Genomic DNA, 23,137 nt, shown 5'->3' on the forward strand with positions numbered 1-23,137 from the left:
TTAAAACATGTGATACATCAATAACATTTTTTGACCAAGAGAAAAACATTTTTACCAGTACTTATAGGAAACCTTTAGCTAGAAACACTATTCTAAGAGCAGATTACTGCCATGTCCCTCATATGAGAAAAGCTATCCATAATAGGCAATATCTCTGTGTTCTGAGAAACTGCTCTACTCTAACTTTATATAGGAAACAATCAGATGAGCTAACAGAAAGATTAATAGCAACAGATTATAACAAAAATACATTCCATAACATCAAACTACAAGTAGCCAGACTTGATAGACAAACTCTTCTTGATGATACCATCAAACAAACTAAGAACAAAACAAAAACACACTTAGATACTAATACAACAAAGGAATAGATATATGTCATAACAAAATACAGTAATCAATTTTATGTCATTTCAAATATCATCAGAAAATATCTACCAGTTCTCAATGGAGACTTCTCCTTAAATATAAGCAAGAAAATGGTATAAAATATGTGGCAAAAATAGCACCTACTATATGTGACATGGTCACTACAAAATTCCACAAAAAGGTAAACAATACCACTAATTGGTTGTCATCCATCAAGGGTAATTATAAATGTGGACGTGTCCCGTGCAGAAGCTGTTCATATACTAAGAAAATTGATATATGTATAGCTAGCTTTAACATCCACAGCTTTTTAAACTAGGATTCGATTTCCTTCATTTCCCCTCATACTCAAAAGAGTTATACATTATGGAGAATTGAGAGGTATATAACTTGAAGTTAGATCTGAAAAGAGAACTAGATCCCTTCTGTGAGCATCATTCCACAGAATGAACATACTAAAATAGAACAATATATTATTTTCTTTATATACAAGGGAGAATATACACTTAGGGGTCTATTTATCAAGCTCCTTCTGGCTCGCCAGAAACACAAGCTATGAAGAAGCGGTCTAAAGACATACATCGCAGAAAATCAACCTGATCCAATACGACTGGCCACGAATCTGCAGGGGGCGGTATTGCACCAGCAGTTAACAAGAACTGCTGGTGCAATGATGAATGCTGACAGCGTATGTTGTCGGCATTTATCAATGTGCGGCGGACATTGTTCGCTATAGTGGATCATGTCCATCCGCACAATGATAAATGGACCCATACTCTTTATTTTCTCCCCCTACCTCCTTTTCTCCTTTTGATGTTCATCATTGTTTTTATTCTGACGATAACACACTGGTCTATGTATATGTTTTTTAATTTTATTTCTATTTTCTATTTTTACCTTATTATTTGAAAGATATTTTTGATCTTCACTTGTTGGTTAACTTTATTCCATTCTATTATTGTTTATAATCATTTGGCATTACATTTTTAAAACAAAAAAACAAAATTTATCTTTTATTCCCTTCCCCTTTTTCTTTTGTGGTTTTCTTCTATATACGGAAAATAAAAAAACCTCATTAGTAGTATTTTTATTGTCAAAACACCCCAACTATAGAGATTGATTAAGCTTTTCCATCAATCTATGATAATTTGATTTACACTAATTCTGTTAATCTTTCAAACTGTAATTTTATTTTATCTGTCTTTCCTCTCCTCCACTGGAACGTATTTTCCATAAAGTAAAAAAATTACATTTAATTAATACCATAAAAGTCAGTATATTTCAATCAAACCAGTGTATCTGTCTATTAGTCACCATATCATTAGTTTACTAATTGACACTAGTCACCTATTGGTTCACATACCCTATTTAAGGTTCCAGTGCAGGAGAGGTCTCTGATCAAGCACATGTACGCATGCGCGAAACGCGTCAGGAAATAGGGAGCACCTTACTGTCCATTACAGGCTCTGTAATAAACTTATGGACTTACAACTTTTTGAACTCATTGCTTTGTTTTTTCCTCACTACATAGTTCTTAGTAAAGCATTGCTGCCGCTGCTGAGGATATGTACATTTGCTTTACAACAAAAGATACCAAGAGAACAAAGCAAATTAGATACTAGAAGTAAATATGAAAGTGCTTTAAAACTGTAATCTCTATAACAATAATGAAAGTTTATTTTTTTATTTTACTGCTCCTTTAATGTCATGCTTTCAGAATTGGTTTGACACATAATTTTAATAATGTCAAGAATTTATATATATATTTTTATTGCACACTATCTTTTAACAGTACAAACATAACATTTTATCAGAAAAAAATCATCTTTACAGCCTCTTGTTAAAATATTTTTTTCTGATTCATTCATCTTCTGTTTTTCCTGCATAAAGTATTTTTCTTCCTGTAGTCTTTTTAAAAAAAAAGGAAATAAAACCTATTTTATTGTTTAATACTTTTGACTCACAAGAAGACAAGGTGTCTGCTGCATTGCTAATGACTTGTACAAGAGAACGACTCATACATCATTTTATTCGATATCTTTGCTAGTTTTTAGGAATGATTATGATTGATGTAAGCCTTTTAGTGTGAGCTGTAGCTTAAATTGTTTTCTGTTATATTGATTCTTACTGTTACGAAGGAGTAGCACAAATAAAATATCAGAAAGAGTTATCTCTAAAGGTGGAATTTTGAATGCTTGGAAAATAATACCGGCCATGCTCATTAACATCAATTTGAATAAATAATGATACCGTATAACTCTAGGACTGATTTAAAATTATAATTTATTTTTAATTAGATTCCAACACACGTAGAGGTTTCACTATGACAGGAGCCTTGTTTCAATATGTATTCTTTACTTTAGAAGGACCTTAAAAATACTTGCTGGCAGGCCTGCCCAGAACCCCTATCTTTGGGGGCCCCCACAGTGTTTAGGGGTGAGGTTATAAAAAGATGCAATGTACATCCTGTATTTAGTTTCTAAAGAAGTGTTTATGGTATCAGGAGGTGTAATATTTAGTGTTGTTCTTTATATAGCTAATGCTTAATGTCGGGACAGAGGTGGGCTATACAGGAGGCAGAGCATACAGGGGGAGAGAAATATAGGTACTGGGCTAAGAGGCCCCAAAAATGTGTCTGGCCCAGGGCACCGCAAATGCTAAGGGTGACCCTGCCAGCTAGGTGGAAACCCTATTTTGAATACATATAATTTGAAAAACAAAATTTTAGGAAGAATGTTGAAAATCAACAAAGGGCTAAGTGACCAATCATTAGCACAAGGAGCGCAAATGTAATTGCGAAATCGCAGTGCTTTTTGGTGCTTAAGTCGAAATTACAAGTGGTGTGGTGTTTAAATTAGTAATTTACACTCCCCATATGTTCTATGGGTGGCGTCAAGCGCCAATGTGCTCATATTACAAGTTGAAAGTAAATGTGATCGCTCAAACGCAATCGTGTTCTATGCTCAAACTTTTTATGCAACTTGAAACTTCTTACTCAACTTAACCCCTAAACCGACACACCCTCCATTGCAAATTACCCCACTACACTATTAACCCCAAAATCTAACACAACCCCACATCGCATTGCAAACTACCCCGTTACACTTGTAACCCCTAAACTGCGACACCCCCACATTGCAAACTACCCTGTTACACTATTAACCCCTAAACCTGACACAACCCCACATCCCAAACTATCCTTCTACACTATTATCCCCTAAACTGCCACACCCCAGACTGCAAACTGCCCAGTTACACTATTAACCCCTAAACTGCCACACCACAAACTACCCCTCTACAATATGAACCCCTAAACTGCCATAACACCATCACAAAGTACACCCTAAACTATTAACCCCCTAGCTGCCACAACCCCCATTATAAAGAACACCCTAACCAATTAACATTTAAACCCCCAACACCCCTAACTTAAAACCTACTACATTTACAAAAAAAAACAAAAAAACCTCCCATTACAGAAAAGAAAGAAAACAACCATTACAGAAAATTTAAAAAAAAAACATTATCAAAAATAAAAAAACAACAACCAGTAAGACCTCTGATAAAACTAAAATCCCCATAAAAAAGCCCCACCCTAAAAACCCTAAACTAACACTAAAACCTACTCTAAAAATTGCCCTGAAAAGAGGATTTGTCGGGCAGTGCCCTAGTTGCAGTGAACAGCTCTTTTGCAGAACAAAACCGCCCCCCCCCCCCCCAAAAAAAAGAAACTACATTTTAAAAAGCTTACACTAACATAGTTGCCAACTTTTAAAAAAAAATTCCAGGGACACTTTGCAGCAGAGCAAGCAAGCGGGTTACTGGAGTATTGGCAACCTACTGTTCAACTGCTCCGCCCACTCAGTTCTGCAATCAAAACACACCCATTTGAAAGTAATAGTATAATTTAGACTTATCCATAGTTTATTATACAGATTACAGCACCAAGATCTTACACCTACCCAGTCTCTGGAACACATTCTGGGCATATGGTTATTTTTACAACACTGCATCAAAATTAGAAAGACAAATAATATGTGAACCCATTCAATAATAATAACAATATTCCATTAGGAATGAATTATATTTAAATAATATACTACATCTATTTATCATCTATCTATTTGTATATGTGTATGTGTGTGTGTATATATATATATATATATATGCAAACAACAAATGTTGTGCAAAAGAGATTTTCAGGGACATTTCCAGGGACAAAAAAAAATCCAGGGACATACAACAAAATCCAGGGACTGTCCCTGGAAATCAGGGACTGTTGGCAACTATGCACTAAACATTGCCCTTATAGGGCATTTTGCAGGGCATTGCCCTAAAGTTCTTTTTTACTGTAGGTTAGGGTTTTCTTTTAGAATAGTTTTTTTTTTATTCTGCAAAAAAACTGATCACTTTAGGGGAATGCTGGACCAAATGCCCTTTTCTGGGTTTTTTTAAGTTTAGGATTTTTTTTAAAGTATAGATATTTTTTTATCCTGCAAAAGAGTTTTATCATTTTAGTGCAATGCCCTGCAAAATGCCCTTATCAGGGTAATGTTTAGTGTAGGTTTTTTAAAAGTTAGTTTTTTTGCAGTGGTTACTTTGTTATTAGGATATGGTTTTGTTCTGCAGAAGCGCTATTCACTTCAACCAGGACACTGCCCGACTAATGCCCTTTTCAAGGCAATTTTTAGAGTAGGTTTAAGATCGTTTAGGGTTTTTTAAAGGGAAGGTTTTTGTTTTTTAAGGGGACTTTAGTTTTAGCAGAGGTCTTACTGGTTGTTTTTTTATTTTTGGTAATGTTTTTTTTTTATTTTCTGTAAATGAAAGTTTTTCCTATAAATGTAGTGTTTTTTATTTTCTGTAATGGAAGTTTTTTCCTGTAAAGGTAGTTTTTTAATTTTCTGTAATGGTAGTTTTTGTTTTTTTCTGTAATAGTAGTTTTTTTTGTAACTTAGGGGGTGTTAGGTTAGGGTTGTTGGAGGGTTAGCTGTTATGAGGTTAGGTTCTTTGTGATGTCAGGTGTGGCAGTTAGGGGGTTAATAGGTTAGAGGGTACTTTTAAATGGGGGTGTGGTGGTTAGGGGGTTAATAGTGTAGCGGGGAGTTTGTTTTTGAGGTGGGCTATGTGGCGTTTAGGAGCTTAATAGTGTAGTGGGCTGTTTTGGTGTGGGCTATGTGGTGGTTAGGGGGTTAATAGTGTAGCTTACTGTTTTACGGTTGGCTATGTAGTAGTTAGAGGGTTAATAGTGTAGCGGGCTGTTTTATGGTGGGCTATGTAACAGTTAGGGGTTGATAGTGTAGTGGGATAATTTGTGGTGGGGGTTCTGGCAGTTAAGGGGTTATTAGAGTAGGGGGCTTATTGTGATGCGGGTTATCGCACAAGTATGAGTACCCGATTTTTTCAGTTTTCTATAGGGGAGTATTATTATAAATTTTAAAAAAAATCTTTCATTGTTTTGCATTTTTTAATTTTTATTGGAAAGCTAAGTTGTATTCTAAAGTATGGCCTTGTGGAAGGATAAATGTATAGCAAAGTAAGAAAAATATTATTATTATTATTTTTTTAAGTATTTTTATTGAGGATCGAAAGCATACATCATTTATAGACAGTGTACAAGATAATATCTTCCAATTATAGTAAGAGTAAATATTTCAAGTTAAAGTCCTAATTTTTCTTCCCCACATTTAATATATTAGGTCACTCTTGGACCTTTCAAGCGATTTTGTTAATGTCCAGGGGATGTTATAACACAAAAAAAACAAACAAGTATCTTACATAAATGAGATCATTGTAAATGTGATATAAGCAAGTTATGGTCCAGATACTAAGATCAGAGCTGAACATAGTGTGTTTACATGACACATTCTATTAACCATTGAACAATTGTAATATAGACTAATGAAATTCACTGCTGTGACCTAGTAATATAAAATAAGAAACTATGCATGCTGCATTTTTTTTTAGAAAAGTGGTGCTTAACCCTTTGGGAATGACAAACTTCCCATTTATGCAAGCTGATCTATGGGCTCAGTCTAACAGGCCCATTTATCAAAGGGCTTGCGGACCTGATCCGACACTGCGGATCAGGTCCGCAAGACCTCGCTAAATGCGGAGAGCAATACGCTCTCCGCATTTAACATTGCACCAGCAGCTCACAAGAGCTGCTGGTGCAACGCCGCCCCCTGCTGACTCGCGGCCAATCGGCCGCCAGCAGGGAGCTGTCAATGCCCCACCTTCTGTATAGCTTAAGTAGTGTCTACTTAGGGGCCCCCCACTAACCCCCACAGCACACACCTGATTATATAGTTTGACGGAGGATGAGGGCACTTCGCCAACAATTGCATATACATACTGGTTGAGAACTACGGTTAAAATAAATGCGTGTGTTGCAATCACCCTAATGGTGATTCTACTTTTCTTTACCCATCTATTGTGCATATGGTACTATAGTAAATTTATGTACATAAAAATTGAGGTAAACAATATTTAACAGACATTGCCACATGAACAATTCTCAGGCCCTATATGTATAGAGTACAACATTTCAAAACTGAACAAAACTTTTTTTTTTTTTTTTTTAGAAAATGACAAGATTATATTACATAGCTAAAGTCCTAGGGTTCTTTACTCTGCATGCCTTACATAGTTTTTGCTAGGTAACAGCTGACCCCCATGATAGGTGACCTGTCTTGGATCTGGAACCCGGTGCGGTCAAAGTTGGGCTGGGGTGTTTTCCAGCTACTCCTGCTCGATCTTGTTCCATTATCTTAGAGGATTTTTTTTTGTAGCAGGCTCCAGGACCACTGTGCACTACCTCATTTTGCAGGCTCCAAGTCTTAGAGATTTCTGGAGGATTGCCAGAAAGCGGGAAACTTGAGATATCGGAGATGACAGTCCCCCCGGAGCTCCTCTCTAGGCCCCAAGGCAGTTCTGCTGGCTCGCTCAGGTATAACAGGCGTGCTTTCTTCAGGTGATGGTAGTATGTTTCTTTCGCGCCTTCTTTGCTTCTTTGGCATGAGCATAGGTAGTAGGGTATCAGCTCGCTGTGGAGGCTCTCCTTTTATCTGTGTGTTGAGAGTTTCAACCTTCATGGGCATCGTGTGAAATCCGGATCTCTGGTCCATAGTTTGCTGCGTAGTGGTTGCCGGAGTTGTAGCTTTAGGTATTCTGTCTATAAGAAGTTGTAGTTCACTCTCAGACAGCGCTTTCTCTATGAGTGGCTGAAATAGTTCCTCTAGTCTTATGAGAAACTCGTCCCATTTGTCAGGAAGGGGATTACCTCGCATGGTAGCTGTGAGAATCGGTGTCCTTTCTAATTTCTATTGTATTGCGTAGGGGTTCACTTTCAACTGCAACGTTATATGAAATTGCAAGTACTCTTGTGTGTCGACAATAAGCAGTAATGCGAACAGCTCTGGCCGTACACCCCAGAAATCCGGGGGGGAGGCGCCGCCTGTAAGTTTGCCACGACTACAGGCCTCAGGTGTCCTTTTCCGACTCTGGGGTCATTAATACACCAATCTGGTATATATGATGTTAATATTCTCTTATATTCATGAATCCAGTCGTGTGGGCTCTTGTTGCTGTGTAAATCAAGCAATAACTGGTGGGTTATAAGCTCTTCTCCCGGAGCACTAGAAAAATGCGACTGCTCAGAGTCACTTCTTGGACACGCCCCCAGAAAAATATTATTTTTATGTCCCTTTTTAGAATTTTTACCTTTTTTACTGCTATTTTTGCCATGACTTACTTAGATTCTTATTTTTTTTAAAAATACTAGGACTAAGATAAGATCCTGGGCAGAATTTCCAACCCTGACTCTGCTTATTGCAAATCACAGGCAATTAAAATCCAGGCTCCCAAAAATATCTGTAGCTGCGCAGACAACCAGTGATTATTAGTGACAGCTACTGATTTCAATGAGAATTGCAAACTGGATTTTTCCTTTGCATCTCAGTCTTGTCACTTTTGTTATGTGGTCCCTATCTGATTTTCAATCACAGCTTTTGACCCAGGAGTAATGCTGTTTCTACCAGTCGCTGTGTTTGAACTGATAAGCAGAACTGTAAAAGTAATTCATTACTAATGGTAAGCAAGCTCAACACATTAAATATGTACCTTGATATGCTCTTAAAAAATACTTTCTAGTATAATGGTGCAGACCCAAAATTACTATATTTTTTGAAATTTACAAAAGATAGACACTATAGATATGAGAGTCTTAGTGTTAAAGAAAGGGAGCTCAGCACTCTTTCCAAATATCAATCAAATGTATTAATTATATTATTAAATATTATTGAATTAGCTGAAAAATTCATCCTGTCGTCATAGCAGGTATACACACATCTTGTCACCTAGAAAAGTGCTGTTATTGAAAAACAGTATCAGTACACAATACCAAAAAATAAAATACAAGTAGAAACAGCTCTGATGGGAGACTACACATGCAACACCCTGCAGAGCCAAACCCTATGCTAGATAGGTCTTGTCTGGCCAGGTTAAACGTGGGGATCTATGCATGTGTGATATTCACAGTGATGGTAGTAACGTTACTATTTGCATGGCATATAGTAGTAGTAGAGTTCATCTCTTATGCTTTTGCAGTTCCAAACTTATTTATTAGTAGGCAAAAAACAGCACCTGTATCCGTGCTAATCAAAGCAAAGCAAGCATGCATCAGTAAGTGAGCATTTAGGCAATAAGGTATCCTGAAGTTAGCCAAAACAAGCTAGGTTAGTAGCATAGCAGAATCCTGGCAAACATACGTATTAGCAATGTCCCACATCAACTTGTTTAAAGCAGTCAGTGTAATGCATAGGAAATATGCTGTTAGGCAACGTAATATATCTCGGATCGTCTGCCGACAATTCAAGACAGGGTCCACATCTAGAGTCTCCGTTATTACTAAAGTGATACCTCTCCTTGTGACTGAATGTCAATTTGCCTTTTACGACACAAATCCTGTATTATTGCTTGCTCTGGTGGTATTCATCGATTGCCTGAAATGTTCACATAAAAACAAGTAATTCACTCCTAAATCCTATATTTAAAGAGACATGAGACCCAAATAAATCCTTTCATGATTCAGATAGAACATACAATCTTAAACAACTTTCCAATCTATTTCTATAAAATTTGTTATATTCTCTTGTTACCATTTGAAGAAGGAGCAGCAATACAGTACTGATAGCTAACTAACACACCAGGTAAGCCAATGACAACACGCATATATGTGCTACCACCAATCCACAGCTAGCCATCAATCAGCAAGTGCTACCCAGGTGCTGAACCAAAAATAGGCTGCCTCTTAAGCTTACATTCTTGCTTTTTCAAATAAAGATACCAAGGGAACGAAGAAAATTGATAATAGAAATAAATTAGAAAGTTGCTTTAAATCGCATGCTCTATCTGAATCAGGAAAGTTTAATTTTGACTAGACTATCCCTTTAACAATGTCTAGCTTAATTGTGATACCTTAGATAACAATGGCTTGCTATAGAAAAAGGCGGCTGATTTTTTTGTCTTTTTTAGTACATTGATTAAAACCTTTTCTATTGTTTAGGGAAATTGCTATATGATGTGTCAGTTAAAGAACCTTAAAGGGACAGAAAAGTGATATGCATCAAAAATGAACTACTATATTGCAAAAGATCTTCATACATAATAAATGTTTTTAAAGTATTTAAAATTGTATTTTTTAAGCAAAATTTGCATTGTTTTTCTATCCATGGACACCCCCCCCCTCCCTCCCAATTTAAAATAATTTTTTTAAGTGTTGTATCCTCATCTCCAATATTGTGGCATATAAGGGACTTATATACAAATGAGCTCCTAAATTTACCAACCAATTACTGTGCAGTAATCTACAAAGACAAGAAGAAACAGAAGCGCCACATGGCCCAATATTGTCTGGTCCAGAAGATAGATATGTGTGAATATACAGTATAAACTCACATTTGAGAAAGCACTTCAAGTAGTGCTATAGCAGCAGTCTGGGATTTCTGTTAGTCACCCAGGAGACCAAATTCCGGTATAGATGTGGAGTCTAGATAAACAACATAAAAGGACAAAGGTGCCTATATGGCCTAGTATTGTCTTGACAAATGTGAGTCAGTAAGTTGATGAATAAGGTACTCACATTTGTTGTAGCATCTCCTTTGATGCTATAGAGGCAGGATGGGATCAATATAGTCACCCACCAGACTTAATCAAGGGCCTGCTGGATACCAGGAAATCCAGGAACCTCCAGTAATTCAGAGAGAGGCACAATGCTAGGGGTTCCTCTCAGCGAAAGAATATGTAGCAGCAAAGAGATAATAGCAAGTGTCCCAATATAAAGAGTTTTATTAAAATGATAAAAACAAAGCTATGCGTTTCTCAGCTCAAGGCTGTTTCATCAGGCTTCACCTTACTGTGCAGTAAGTTGGGCGGTCAGGGATCTGCATTCTATGGACTTCACTTGCAGCTTTTCTTTGAAGAAAAGTGGCAATATAAATGCAGAAAGTATATTGCCAAGTGTTTTCCCTACATGTAATTAAATAGTTTATGTGAATTGAATTTTGACTTATTTTGACTTGGTTATGTGCTTTCCCAAACATAGGTGCATGATGCTTACATTGAACTGGCAGATCTACTCTTAAACACAGACCCACTTGCTGCTGTTGACATTTACTGTCAGTATCCACAAAACTCAGCCAAAGAACAATCATTTGAGGATGCCTTCATCCCTGGAGAGATAGTGCGTCTTCTGATAAAATGTGAAAAATATGATGACCCTCGTTTACCTATCAATATGATTTCATATGGAAAAGTCATGGGAATAGGTAAGAGTGAAGACTGCCAATTATTTTATTAAAAAATACTTATTTAAAATGTTACTATGAGATACATGAACCAAAATGTTCAACTTTATTAACAATGCGTTAAATAACAATCAGCTAGATTACGAGTTTTGAGAGATATAGGGAAATTAATGACTGCCACAAAAGCGGCGGTATTTAACCTCCCTATAGCGCTGCTATTACAAGTTTACAAAAAGCAGGCTTGCGCGGGCGATATGGTGGCATTGAGCTCCATGCTTCATCCAAATACAAGCACTGCTTTGACGTGCTCGCACACGATTTCCCCATAGACATCAATAGAGAGAGCCGGCTAAAAAAAAGCCTAATACCTGCAATTCGCAGGAACAAAAGCTCCGTAACGCAGCCCCATTGATGTCATTGGGGAAAGAAAAAGTTACGTTTAAACATAACGCCCTAACATATAAACCATGTATAAACACCCCTAATCTGCTGCCCCTAACATCGCTGCCACCTACATAAAACTATTAACCCCTAATTTGCCGCTCCCGATATCGCTGCCACCTACATACAGTTATTAATCCCTAATCTGCTGCCCTTAACATCGCCGCCACCTACATTACAGTTATTAGATATGTGCATGGCGAAAAAATTCGGTTCGGTTTGGATCGATTCGGATTTTTTTGAATTTAGTTTCGGATCGATTTGAATTCGGAAAAATCAATTCGGTTCAGATTCGTTTTGGTTTCATTCGGATTCAAATAAATTCGTCTGGATTCGGTTTGGTTTGGAAATTCAGAATTTCGGTAAGTGTTAGATGGGATTAGACTAGTATTATGTACTGTATATTAGGTGTAACCCATAGCAGAGTGATATAACCTAATATACTGTACAATACTAGTGTAATCCATGGCCATCAGAATCTACCGAATAAATCCAAACTAATTTGGATTTATTCGGTAGATTCGGGACACTATTTTAATTCGGAAATTCGGATCGATCCGAATCCCGAATTTTACGAATTCGGCCGAATTTCCGAATCGATCTGAAACGAATCGCACATGTCTAACAGTTATTAACCCCTAATCTGCCATCCCCCATGTCGCCACCACTATACTAAAGTTATTAACCCCTAAACCTCTGGCCTCCAACATCACTAACACTAAATAAATATATTAACCCCTAAACCGAACATTAACCCTAATGTAACCCTAACCCTAACGTAACCCTAAGTCTAACGCTTAGCCTAACACCCCCTAACTTAAATATAATTAAAATCAATCTAAATAAAACTTACAATCATTACCTAAATAATACCTATTTAAAACAAAATACCTGTAAATAAAACCTAAGCTAGCTACAATATAATTAATAGTTATAATATTGTAGCTATCTTAGGTTTTATTTTTATTTCACAGGTAAGTTTGTATTTATTTTAACTAGGTAGACTAGTTAGTAAATAGTTATTAACTATTTACTAACTACCTAGCTAAAATAAATACAAACTTACCTGTAAAATAAAACCCAACCTGCCTTACACTAAAAACTAACATTACAATAAAATGAATTAAATTAAATTAATCAAATACAATTATCTAAATTACAAAAAAAATAAACACTAAATTACACATAATATAAAACAAAATTATCAAAAATAAAAATGAATTACTCCTAATCTAATAGCCCTATCAAAATAAAAAGCCCCCCAAAATAAATAAAAAATCCTAGCCTACACTAAACTGCCAATGCCCCAAGGAAAAAGCTCTTTTACCTGTAAAAAAAATACAAACAACCCCCCAAAAGTAAAACCCACCACCCACACAACCAAACCCCCCAAATAAAAACCTTTCTAAATAAACCTAAGCTAACCATTGCCCTTAAAAGGGCATTTGGATGGGCATGGCCCTTAAAAGGGCATTTAGCTCTTTTACTGCCCAAACCCTAAGCTAAAAATAAAACCCACCCAATAAACCCTTAAAAAAAAAACTAACACTAACCCCCGATGATCCACTTACAGTTTTCGAAGACCAGACATCCATCCTCATCCAGGCGGCAGAAGTCTTCATCCAAGCGGGCAGAAGTCCTCATCGAAGCCGGCAGAAGTCTTCATCCAAGCGGGCCAAAGTCCTCATCGAAGCCGGCAGAAGTCTTCATCCAAGCGGGCAGAAGTCTTCATCCAGACGGCATCTTCTATCTTCATTCATCCGGCACGGAGCGGCTCCATCTTCAAGATATCCAGCGCGGAGCATCCTCTTCTTCCGATGGTCAATGTAGAATGAAGTTTCCCTTTAATGCACGTCATTCAAGATGGTGTCCCTCACATTCCGATTGGTTGATAGAATTCTGATCCAATCAGCCAATAGAATGCAAGCTCAATCCTATAAGCTGATTGGATCAGCCAATAGGATGAAAGCTCAATCCTATTGGCTGATTGCAACAGCCAATAGGATTTTTCCCCCTTTAATTCCTATTGGCTGATAGAATTCTATCAGCCAGTCGCAATTTAAGGGATGCCATCTTGGATGACGTACCTTAAAGGGAAACTTCATTCTACGTTGACCATCGGAAGAAGAGGATGCTCCGCATCGGATGTCATGAAGATGAACCCGCTCCTCGCCGAAAGGATGAAGATAGAAAATGACATCTGGATGAAGACTTCTGCCTGCTTAGATGAAGACTTCTGCCGGCTTTGATGAGGACTTCGGCCAGCTTGGATGAAGACTTCTACCGGCTTCGATGAGGACTTCTGCCGGCTTCGATGAGGACTTCTGTCGCTTGGATGAGGATGGATGTCCAGTCTTCGAAAACTGTAAGTGGTTCGTTGGGGGTTTTATTTTTAGATTAGGGTTTGGGCAATGTAAAAGAGCTAAATGCCATTTCAGGGCAATGGTTAGCTTAGGTTTATTTAGATAGGTTTTTATTTGGGGGGTTTGGGTGATGGGTTTTACTGTTGGGGTGGTTTGTATTTTTTTTTTACAGGTAAAAGAGCTGATTTCTTTGGGGCAATGCCCTGCAAAAGGCCCTTTTAAGGGCTATTGGCAGTTTAGTGTAGGCTAGGGTTTTTTTTATTGGGGGGGGCATTTTTTTAAATTTGATAGGGCTATTAGATTAGGAGTTATTCGTTTTTATTTTTGATAATTTTGTTTTTTATTTTGTGCAATTTAGTGTTTATTTTTTTTTGGAATTTAGATAATTGTATTTGATTAATTTAATTTATTTTATTGTAATGTTAGGTTTTAGTGTGAAGCAGGTTAGGTTTTATTTTACAGGTAAATTAGTATTTATTTTAACTAGGTAGCTAGTAAATAGTTAATAACTATTTAATAACTAGTCTACCTAGTTAAATTAAACACAAACTTACTTGTGAAATAAAAATAAAACCTAAGATAGCTACAATATTATAACTATTAGTTATTTTGTAGCTAGCTTAGGTTTTATTATATAGGTAAGTATGTATTTAGTTTTAAATAGGAATTATTTAGGTAATAATTGTAAGTTTTATTTTGATTTATTTTAATTATATTTAAGTTAGGGGGTGTTAGGGTTACGTTAGGGTTAGGGTTACGTTAGGGTTCGGTTTAGGGGTTAATATATTTATGTAGTGATGTGGGAGGCCAGAGGTTTAGGGATTAATAGTTTAATTTAGTATATTTTGTTGTGGGGGGCTTGCGGTTTAGTGGTTAATAGGTTTATTATAGTGGCGGTGTGGGTGGACAGCAGATTAGGGGGTTAATAATATTTAAATAGTGTTTGCGATGCGGAAGGGCGGCGGTTCAGGGGTTAATAATTTTATTATAGTGGCGACGATGTCGGGAAGCGGCGGGATAGGGGTTAATACATTTTTGAGGTGGCGGCGATGTCCAGAGCGGAAAATTAGTGGTTAATACATTTATTTTAGTGTTTGCTATGCGGGAGGGCCTCGATTTAGGGGTTAATAGGTAGTTTATAGGTGTAAGTGTACTTTGTGACATTTTAGTTATCAGTTTTATGCTACAGCTTTGTAGCATAAAACTCATAACTACTGACTTTAGATGGCAGTGCGGATCTTGTCATTTTAGAGTTTACCGCTCACTTTTTGACCTCACCGCAAAACTTGTAATAGCAGCGCTATGGGAGTCCCATTGAAAAAGGACTTTTCTTAAAGTGCGGGTACTGACGTTGCGTGACGGTCAAAAAGGTGTGTGGTACACCTATTCTGACAAGACTTGTAATAGGGGCATTAGTGAAAAAGTATCGTTATGAAGTATAACAATGCTTTTTCACTCATAACGCAAAACTCGTAATCTAGCTGAATGTTTCCAGCCACCATTTAACCCTTAGACATGATTAAGGGCAGGTGGTGGTTTGACATTTTATCATCTTCTTTGGACCCTGATAGGCAAATAAAGGTCCTTTAATATAAATTTGATGGCTGGATTAATCTTTGTGTAGCTGTATATGAGGGTTTGACAAACCTTTTCAGTGTCTGGCAACTTATATTTAGGTTGGTGCTTTTTCCAAATTGATTAAAAGTTTAGTCTCTTCTGTTTATGCAATTTAAAAAAATAAATATGCTTGGTTAAGAGATTAAAACATCAGGAACAAGGTAGGAGGGTTTGCTCTCATGAACACGTCTTTCTACTCTTCTAATCAGTTAATGGGACAGTCTACTTGATTTTTCTATTGCTTAAAAAGAAAGATAACACATTTACTACCCATTCCTCAGCTTTGCACTACCATCATTGTTTTATTGATACACTTTATAACCTCTAAACTTCTAAATATCTGCCTGTTTCTAAGCCCCTGCAGGCCACCTCTTAGTGAACTTTATTAGCTTTTTACAGCCAGACAGTGCTAGTTCATGTATGCCATATAGATAACTTTGTGGTCAATTCCATAGAGTTATGCAGGAACCAACACTAATTGGCTAAAATGCAAGTTTGTAAAAAGCATTGAGATAAGGGGGGAGCCTGCAGAGGCTTAGATACAAGGTAATCACAGAGGTAAAAAGTGTATCAACGTAAGTGTTGGCTATGCAAAACTGGGGAATAGGTAATAAGTGGTTATCTATCTTCTTAAACAATAACAATTTTCAAGTAGACTGTCCCTTTAAGTGGTTTACAGATCAATATATATTTTCATATCAATTATATTTCCAGCATCTCCTTAATTATTAATACCACCTTTATAAAAAATTACATTAAACACACCTTGCTTATTTGAGTACAAATTTGAATTTCCCCACACTCCCTAGGAGGACAAAAAGCAAATTCTGTAATCTGCTTGTTCATAAGCCCTTGCAAGCCACCTGTTATTTCAGTGCATTTATTAGCTTTTCACAGTCAGGCAGCACTAGTTCATGTGTGCTCACCCCTGTGGAATCATGCAAGAGCCAGCACTAATTGGCTAAAATGCAAGTTTGCAAAAAGAACTGAGATATGGGGACAGTCTGCAGATGCTTGGATACAAGGTAATCACAGAGGTAAAAAGTGTATTAATATAACAGTATTGGTTATGCAAAACTGGGGACTGGGTAATAAAGGAATTATCTTATGTTTAAACAATAAAACATTTTCAAGTAGACTGTCCCTTTAATGTGATGGTAAACTTTACATGTTTTAAAATCAGGTCCAGCATCAAAGCAATATTTTACAGGGACTTTAATTTATTGATCACTTCTAATGAATATGTGCTGTAACTTATTTTTTAATCTAGCCCTGCCATTCTAATACCCAGCACTCTGTCCGCCCACTTCAAAACAATTTTGAACTGTTCTCCAATCGGTGTTCTAGCCGTACAGTACTTTTGTTGTAGCTAGAGCACCAATTGGAGAACAGTTCAAACCGTTAACTCACCCAAAAAAATCCTTTTGATGTGGGCAGCCAGAGTGCGGGGTATTAGAATGGAATGGCTAGATTAAAAAGTAATTTACAGAGCATCTTCGTTAGAAGTGATCAATTAAAGTCTGTCTAAAATATCGTTTAGATTCCGGACCTGATTTTAAAACAAAGTTTACCATCACTTTAATCAGACGGGGATAATAAGACTGGTGTTAGTCTTGGGACTGGAGTAGGCTAGTTTTATATGATTTTAAATTTTAACTACAGGCTGAACTCAGCTGCAATAAAAATATGGAAGAAGATACATTTAAAGGAACGGTGTACTGTAACATTTTCTCCCCTTTAATGTGTTCCCAATTATTCATTTTCCTGCTGGGGTGTATTAAATTGCTTATAAATAGCTCCTTTAGCTTTATTTTGACATTTCAAATAGCCAATGTTGCTTGTTGTATTCCCACCTATCCAGAAAAGTTATACATAAGAACAGGCTATGGAAAAGCTATGTAAATATAGCTAGCAGAATAAATAACACTCCCGGGGTGGGGGTAGTTGAGAATAAGAGATAAGTAATAAAATGTTCATTTTTAAATTGTTCTCTCTAAGTATTGGACATTGTATGTCATTCGAAACACATTACAGGGAAATCAATTTCACAGTACACTGTCCCATTAAAAACTGGTGGCTACCAGTGTCTTCCCTATAAAGTAGCGGTGTCCTCTAAATCTCATATATCCCAAGTTAGCATCAATGATTTGCCTCAATATATATGATTTGGTATTAATAGAATAGATACTAATGTCACCCCTGTACACGGAGAGGGTGATCACACATCTCTTTTATATACAAGAGCTTATTTCCACCTCTCAGAGTCCCATGATATAGACATGGGGCCAGATTACAGGTGGAGCATTCTTTAACGCCCCTACTAGAGCATTATCTGCACTAGAAGTACGCTTTTTGCACTTGTCGGGTTGCTCTCGTATTATAAGTTGAAAGTAAACTGTTTCTGCTCTTGTGCTAACCTGACGAGCACAAAAAAAGTCGAAATTAGGATATCTTGTGCGCGTTCTCTTGGCGATGCTGCCTTTAACCAGTAATGTCAGTTCTTTGGAATATTTGCCCTGGGTTTCTCGACAGACCCCTTTTGAATATTTTGCCACATCATGGCTCTTTCTATCATCTGGGTAGACTCTACTGAGCTCTGGTTAGCTGAGTGCACACTACTTGTTGTCAATCATGTTCATCGCACTGATTCTTCCTTCCACTGCTCACTAGGGCCGTTGGCTACACAGGCGATGATACCTTTTGCTAAATGACATGCTCCAACGAATTAGAATGTAATATTTCGACTATAATGGCCCAGTATTTGGAGTCATATTTATGCTGAATGCCATACCATAAACACCTGGGAGCCCTACTGTGCCCTCAAAGTAAGCAGCCCCCAGCACTTGCTTCTCTAGGCATATTCCTCGTGTGACTATAAAAATCTTAATTTATAAAAAGCCAGTCAATAATCAGGACATTACACAGGTATTCCGGCAGCCATTCTTTTCTCATCTTTAACATTTCTGTAGCAGAGGAAATATCTGTTGTCCTGTTTGATTCTAATACTTTGCCATTTCATAGAGTGATCTTTGGATGCCCAGCTATAATTTACCAGTTGTCCAGTATATGACGACTTATTAGTTCTCTTGGCCAGCTCCTCATACATCTTTGTGATTCTCACATTGTGCCATATTCTTCCTCAGTATGGTTTTTTTTCCCCTTCAGTAGAATCACTGCAACAGAAGTTTATTCTGGACTTTCCATTGCAAAGATTTTTCCTGCTTGCCAATCTGTCACATTAAATGCCTGTTCCTCTTCTGTCCTGTAGAATGCCAGATAACTTCCCAATTCTAAACCCAATGTGTTGTTGTTATGTATAACTCAGTCATGAAAATTATCCTAAGACTGTAGGTTTATAGCTTCAGCAACGATGGATATAAAACTATATCCTTATATTTATAGCTGGACATCCAAATACCACTCTATGAAATGGCAAAGTATTAACAGAAGCTTACAAACTCACCATAATCTTACTTACTCTGAAAGAACTACTAGTTTATTAATACACTTCCAGAGTTTTACAAGAATTGTATGTCTTGATGTTAACTATTTACTGTATATCTACAAATATTTCTAGGAGCCTAAACTCCTCCCCAGCTAAAGGCCTAGTAAGATGTGCTGCATTAATTAGCAACCCCTCAGTGTAAACTATGAATTGATTGTTTATTATTCTCCTGAATTCCAAAGATAGCAGGAGTTTTGCTTGGGAAACATTGTGCTTCTTTTCCAACTTTATCTAGGGGAAAAACAGTGCATCGAGGACTTATCTGTTGCAATAACATGCCCTAGTTACCCAAGTTTGTAATTTATTACAATTCTAGTTGAATACTCTGCTTTATAAATTGAACTGCTTGACCAATTTTGCTACTGAAATTTAACAATATTCTAAATTTATTTTGAATTGGTTGCTGTGTGTAAAAATGGACACTAGGTGGCAGTACAGGACAAATTTACAGCATTGTTGCTAGGAATATTTTTATGATAGCTTTTGTTACAACATGACGTGACACGATCTTTATTTTATACATGCCATACAAAACCAAGACCATATTACAATTACTAGCACACTGGAGTTTTAAATAAATATTTGACGAGTGTAAACTAGAGTTCACTGGGCCCCAGAGCAATGATTGTGGCAGTGCTAGCCATTTCAATAGCACCCTTTCTAGCCGTTTGCTTTCAACAGAGACTGAGCCAGCAGCCACATAGGATCAAGAGGAGCTTCTTCTCTGTGGCACAGTCTTCCCCACTGGTTAGTCCATGCTGCCTTCCTGTACAAAATATTAGTGGCAGGATTTTCTGTCCGACAACACTTCCCTGCCACCATATTTGTAAAGTCAAAATGATACAATAGTCAAGTACACTCTGATCCCTGTTTTGCAGGGGAAGGGGCCAGCCATGATGCAGGTGGAGCCACCTTCATATTTAAGACTATCACATCAGTCTCCTTGTGACTCTGTTTTCCACAACATGACTAAATATTTCCATCTTTCACTTTAAAAGACATTTACATGCTGATACCATGTAAAATGTAAAGCCTGGTTTGGACTGTTTCTGCATTAGGATTCTGAATCTGTTTAAGCAATCTGGTTGAACTGTATTCCATTCATGACCTTTGACCTGGCTGATCACTCCATCATATAGTTGTACCAGCACATGCCACATGCACACAATAATTTTCAATGCCTAACAAACAAATCCAGGTGTGCAAGACCCTCATTTAAAATTGTGACTGTCAGAAAAAATGCTCAGTAAAATTCATTGATCTACTGTATTTGTACTTTCATCTTGTAATGATCCTGTTTAGATTAGGTACAGGTAAAGATACAGGTTTTAGACACCTACCCTCAGTATAAAGTGAGGTACCTGTATTACTGTTCTATAAGCTTCAAACATTTGTATATCATGATACCCAAGAAGTGTTCTCATTCGAGAAAGGTGAGGATCGTATTGGGATTAATTGCAGGGCAGCAGAGTAAAGGAATGTTTTAAGTCACACAACCAACATACCACATTGGAACCTATGTAAGCTGTGGTTATATGTAAAGGGAGGTGCTCAAGTATAAATAAAGTAGCAAAAAACTGAAGAGCATTAAAGAAAAAGAAAAAAAGACTAATATGAGGGTTAAATGGGCAGGATACTATCTTTATGAACATGTACTATTCATTTATTCTAGGTTGTCTAGAAAAATATATCACTATCCTAGAAGAAAAATTCAAAACAAGCATCCTCAAGAGCGTTTATGCAGGAATCCACAGCAAGTCAGTAGATGATGAAGACCTCCAGAATTTCTTTCGTTTTAAGTGTTGGATTTAAGAACAATTTTTAATAAAGTGCATGCGCTTTACTTATTTGCATACATAGCAATCTGTTGACAATATTTGCGTAAAATTGTGTACAATAAATACCCGTTTACACATTAAGTTGTGCAAATGATTATTAAACTGAGCTACATGCTCAAGGTTTGGCTACATATCTGTGCTTGAGTTGTGTTAAGTTATTACAACGAATTAACAAAATATATATTATTTCATTTATACAGTGGTATTATGCTTTCTTCATGTGTTTTAGACAATTTGTTGGTTTCATAAGACTACTTTTTTCTATGACTAACACAGTAGATTTTGATTCATATATTGACAGATAAACAAATAGGATAGGAAAGGAATCATAGGCAAGTGTATATACAGTGCCCTCCACCAATATTGGCACCCTTGGTAAATGTAAGCAAAGAAGGTTTTGTTTAACCTTTTGATATTTTGTTAAAACAAAAAATACACAAATACTCTGCTCTGATGGATATCAAACAATTGCAAATGCAACACAGGGGTTTATCCTAAAAAAAGCATCTGTTAAAATATGTGGAACAATTAATGTCATGGCAAGGGATCTGAGACCATTCCTCCATACAGAATCTCTCCAGATACTTCAAATTTCAAAAGGTCAAAGCTGGTGGGGTTCATGTCAGGGGATTTTGATAAGTATCCTGCTGGAAGATCCAACCACAGCCCATTTTAAGCTTTCTGATAGTGGCAGTCAGGTGTTCATTTAATATGTTTATATATGATAGAATCCATGATGGCATGTATTCTAACAAAATGTCCAGTTCCTCTGGCAGAAAAACAGACACAAAACATTAAAGAGCCACCACCATATTTAACCGTGGACATGAGATACTTTTCCATATGGCTACCTCTCTGTGCGTCAAACCGACCTCTGGTGTTTATTTCCAAAAAGCTCTATTTTGGTTTCATCTAACCATAGAACCTGATCCCATTTCAAGTACCAGTAGTGCCTGGGAAACTGAAGATGCTTGTTTTTGGATTAGTGTTGAGGCTTTTTTCTTGAAACCCTTCCAATCAACTTGTGGTGATGTTGGATTGTAGTTTGAGACTTTGACCCCAAAATACAACTAACTTCTGCAATTCTCCAGCTGTGATCCTTGGAGATATTTTGGACACTCAACCCATCCTCTTCACAGTGCATTGAGACAATATAGACACATGTCCTCTTCCAGGTTGATTCATAACATTTCCAGTTGACTAGAACTTCTTAATAATTGCTCTGATGGTGGAAAAGGTTTTGCTATTTTCTTAGAGTCAATTCCCATTTTGTGACGCTCAACAACCTTTTGCCGCACATCACAGCTATGTTCCTTGGTCTCACCCATTGTGATGAATGACTAAGGAAATGTTGCCTATGTGTTACCACATATTTATACCCCTGTGAAACAGGCAGTCATGGTTGAACAACACCCAGGTGTACTAAAATATAAATGGTTATATACTTCAAATATATTTTTCTCATATGAATTCATAGGGGTGCCAATAATTGTGCCACACATTTAAAAGTTTTTTGTTTTTTTTCGTTTTTTCTATAAAACCTGTGTTGTGTTTGCAATTGTTTGATATCTATGAGAGCAGAGTATTTGTGTATTTTTTTAACAAAAGATTAAAAGGTTAAACAAGAAACATTCACAGCCTTCTTTGCTCATATTTACCAAGGGTGCCAATATTAGTGGAGGGCACTGTATATGCTAGCTGCCCGCTCCAATAATAATGTCAGGCAAAAACAACATGAGGACTTGTAATATACGGTATCTAGAGAGAGAATGTTGCAGCTGGAATAAAACCTCAACAAAAACTCTATGATAGTGTTGAGCACGATTTTAAGCAGAAGATGATTTTGCAGAGGACATCTCCAATCTATGGCACTGGTTATTGTGGCAAGTGTCTAAGGATACAATAACATTCATCAGGAGGTTGACATGATTTTGCACCCCCTGGCAGCAATGTCAAAAGTCGCCTCAATATATCAATTGAAACATTATGGCCCAGCAATATTCTGGCAAGTTTTATTCTAAATATAACAGTTTTCCTTTATAATAATTACCATTAAAAATACTCTCAAAAATGAGAAGCAATAAAAAGTGGTTTAAATTCACATAGGTGCATTATCATTTGTGGGCAAGTGAATATATGCTCCAAACTCAAACACTTCTCATATGCCTAGCACTTTATATACAAAATAATTACATGAATTAG

At 36.8% G+C, this 23,137-nt stretch overlaps 1 protein-coding gene across 1 annotated transcript in view; it reads left to right on the top strand.

The window, feature by feature from the left end:
- LOC128658157 (uncharacterized) overlaps positions 1 to 20,909 on the top strand; it is a 65,500-nt gene extending 44,591 nt beyond the window's left edge. The window contains exons 5-6 of the mRNA XM_053712662.1: positions 10,970 to 11,192; positions 20,770 to 20,909. Coding sequence (XP_053568637.1) covers positions 10,970 to 11,192; positions 20,770 to 20,909 — 363 coding nt within the window. The remainder of the gene's footprint in view (positions 1 to 10,969; positions 11,193 to 20,769) is intronic.
- Positions 20,910 to 23,137: the final 2,228 nt, after the last annotated feature.

This window comes from Bombina bombina, chromosome 4 (assembly GCF_027579735.1).
Source record: "Bombina bombina isolate aBomBom1 chromosome 4, aBomBom1.pri, whole genome shotgun sequence".
Taxonomy (NCBI): Eukaryota; Metazoa; Chordata; class Amphibia; order Anura; family Bombinatoridae; genus Bombina; species Bombina bombina.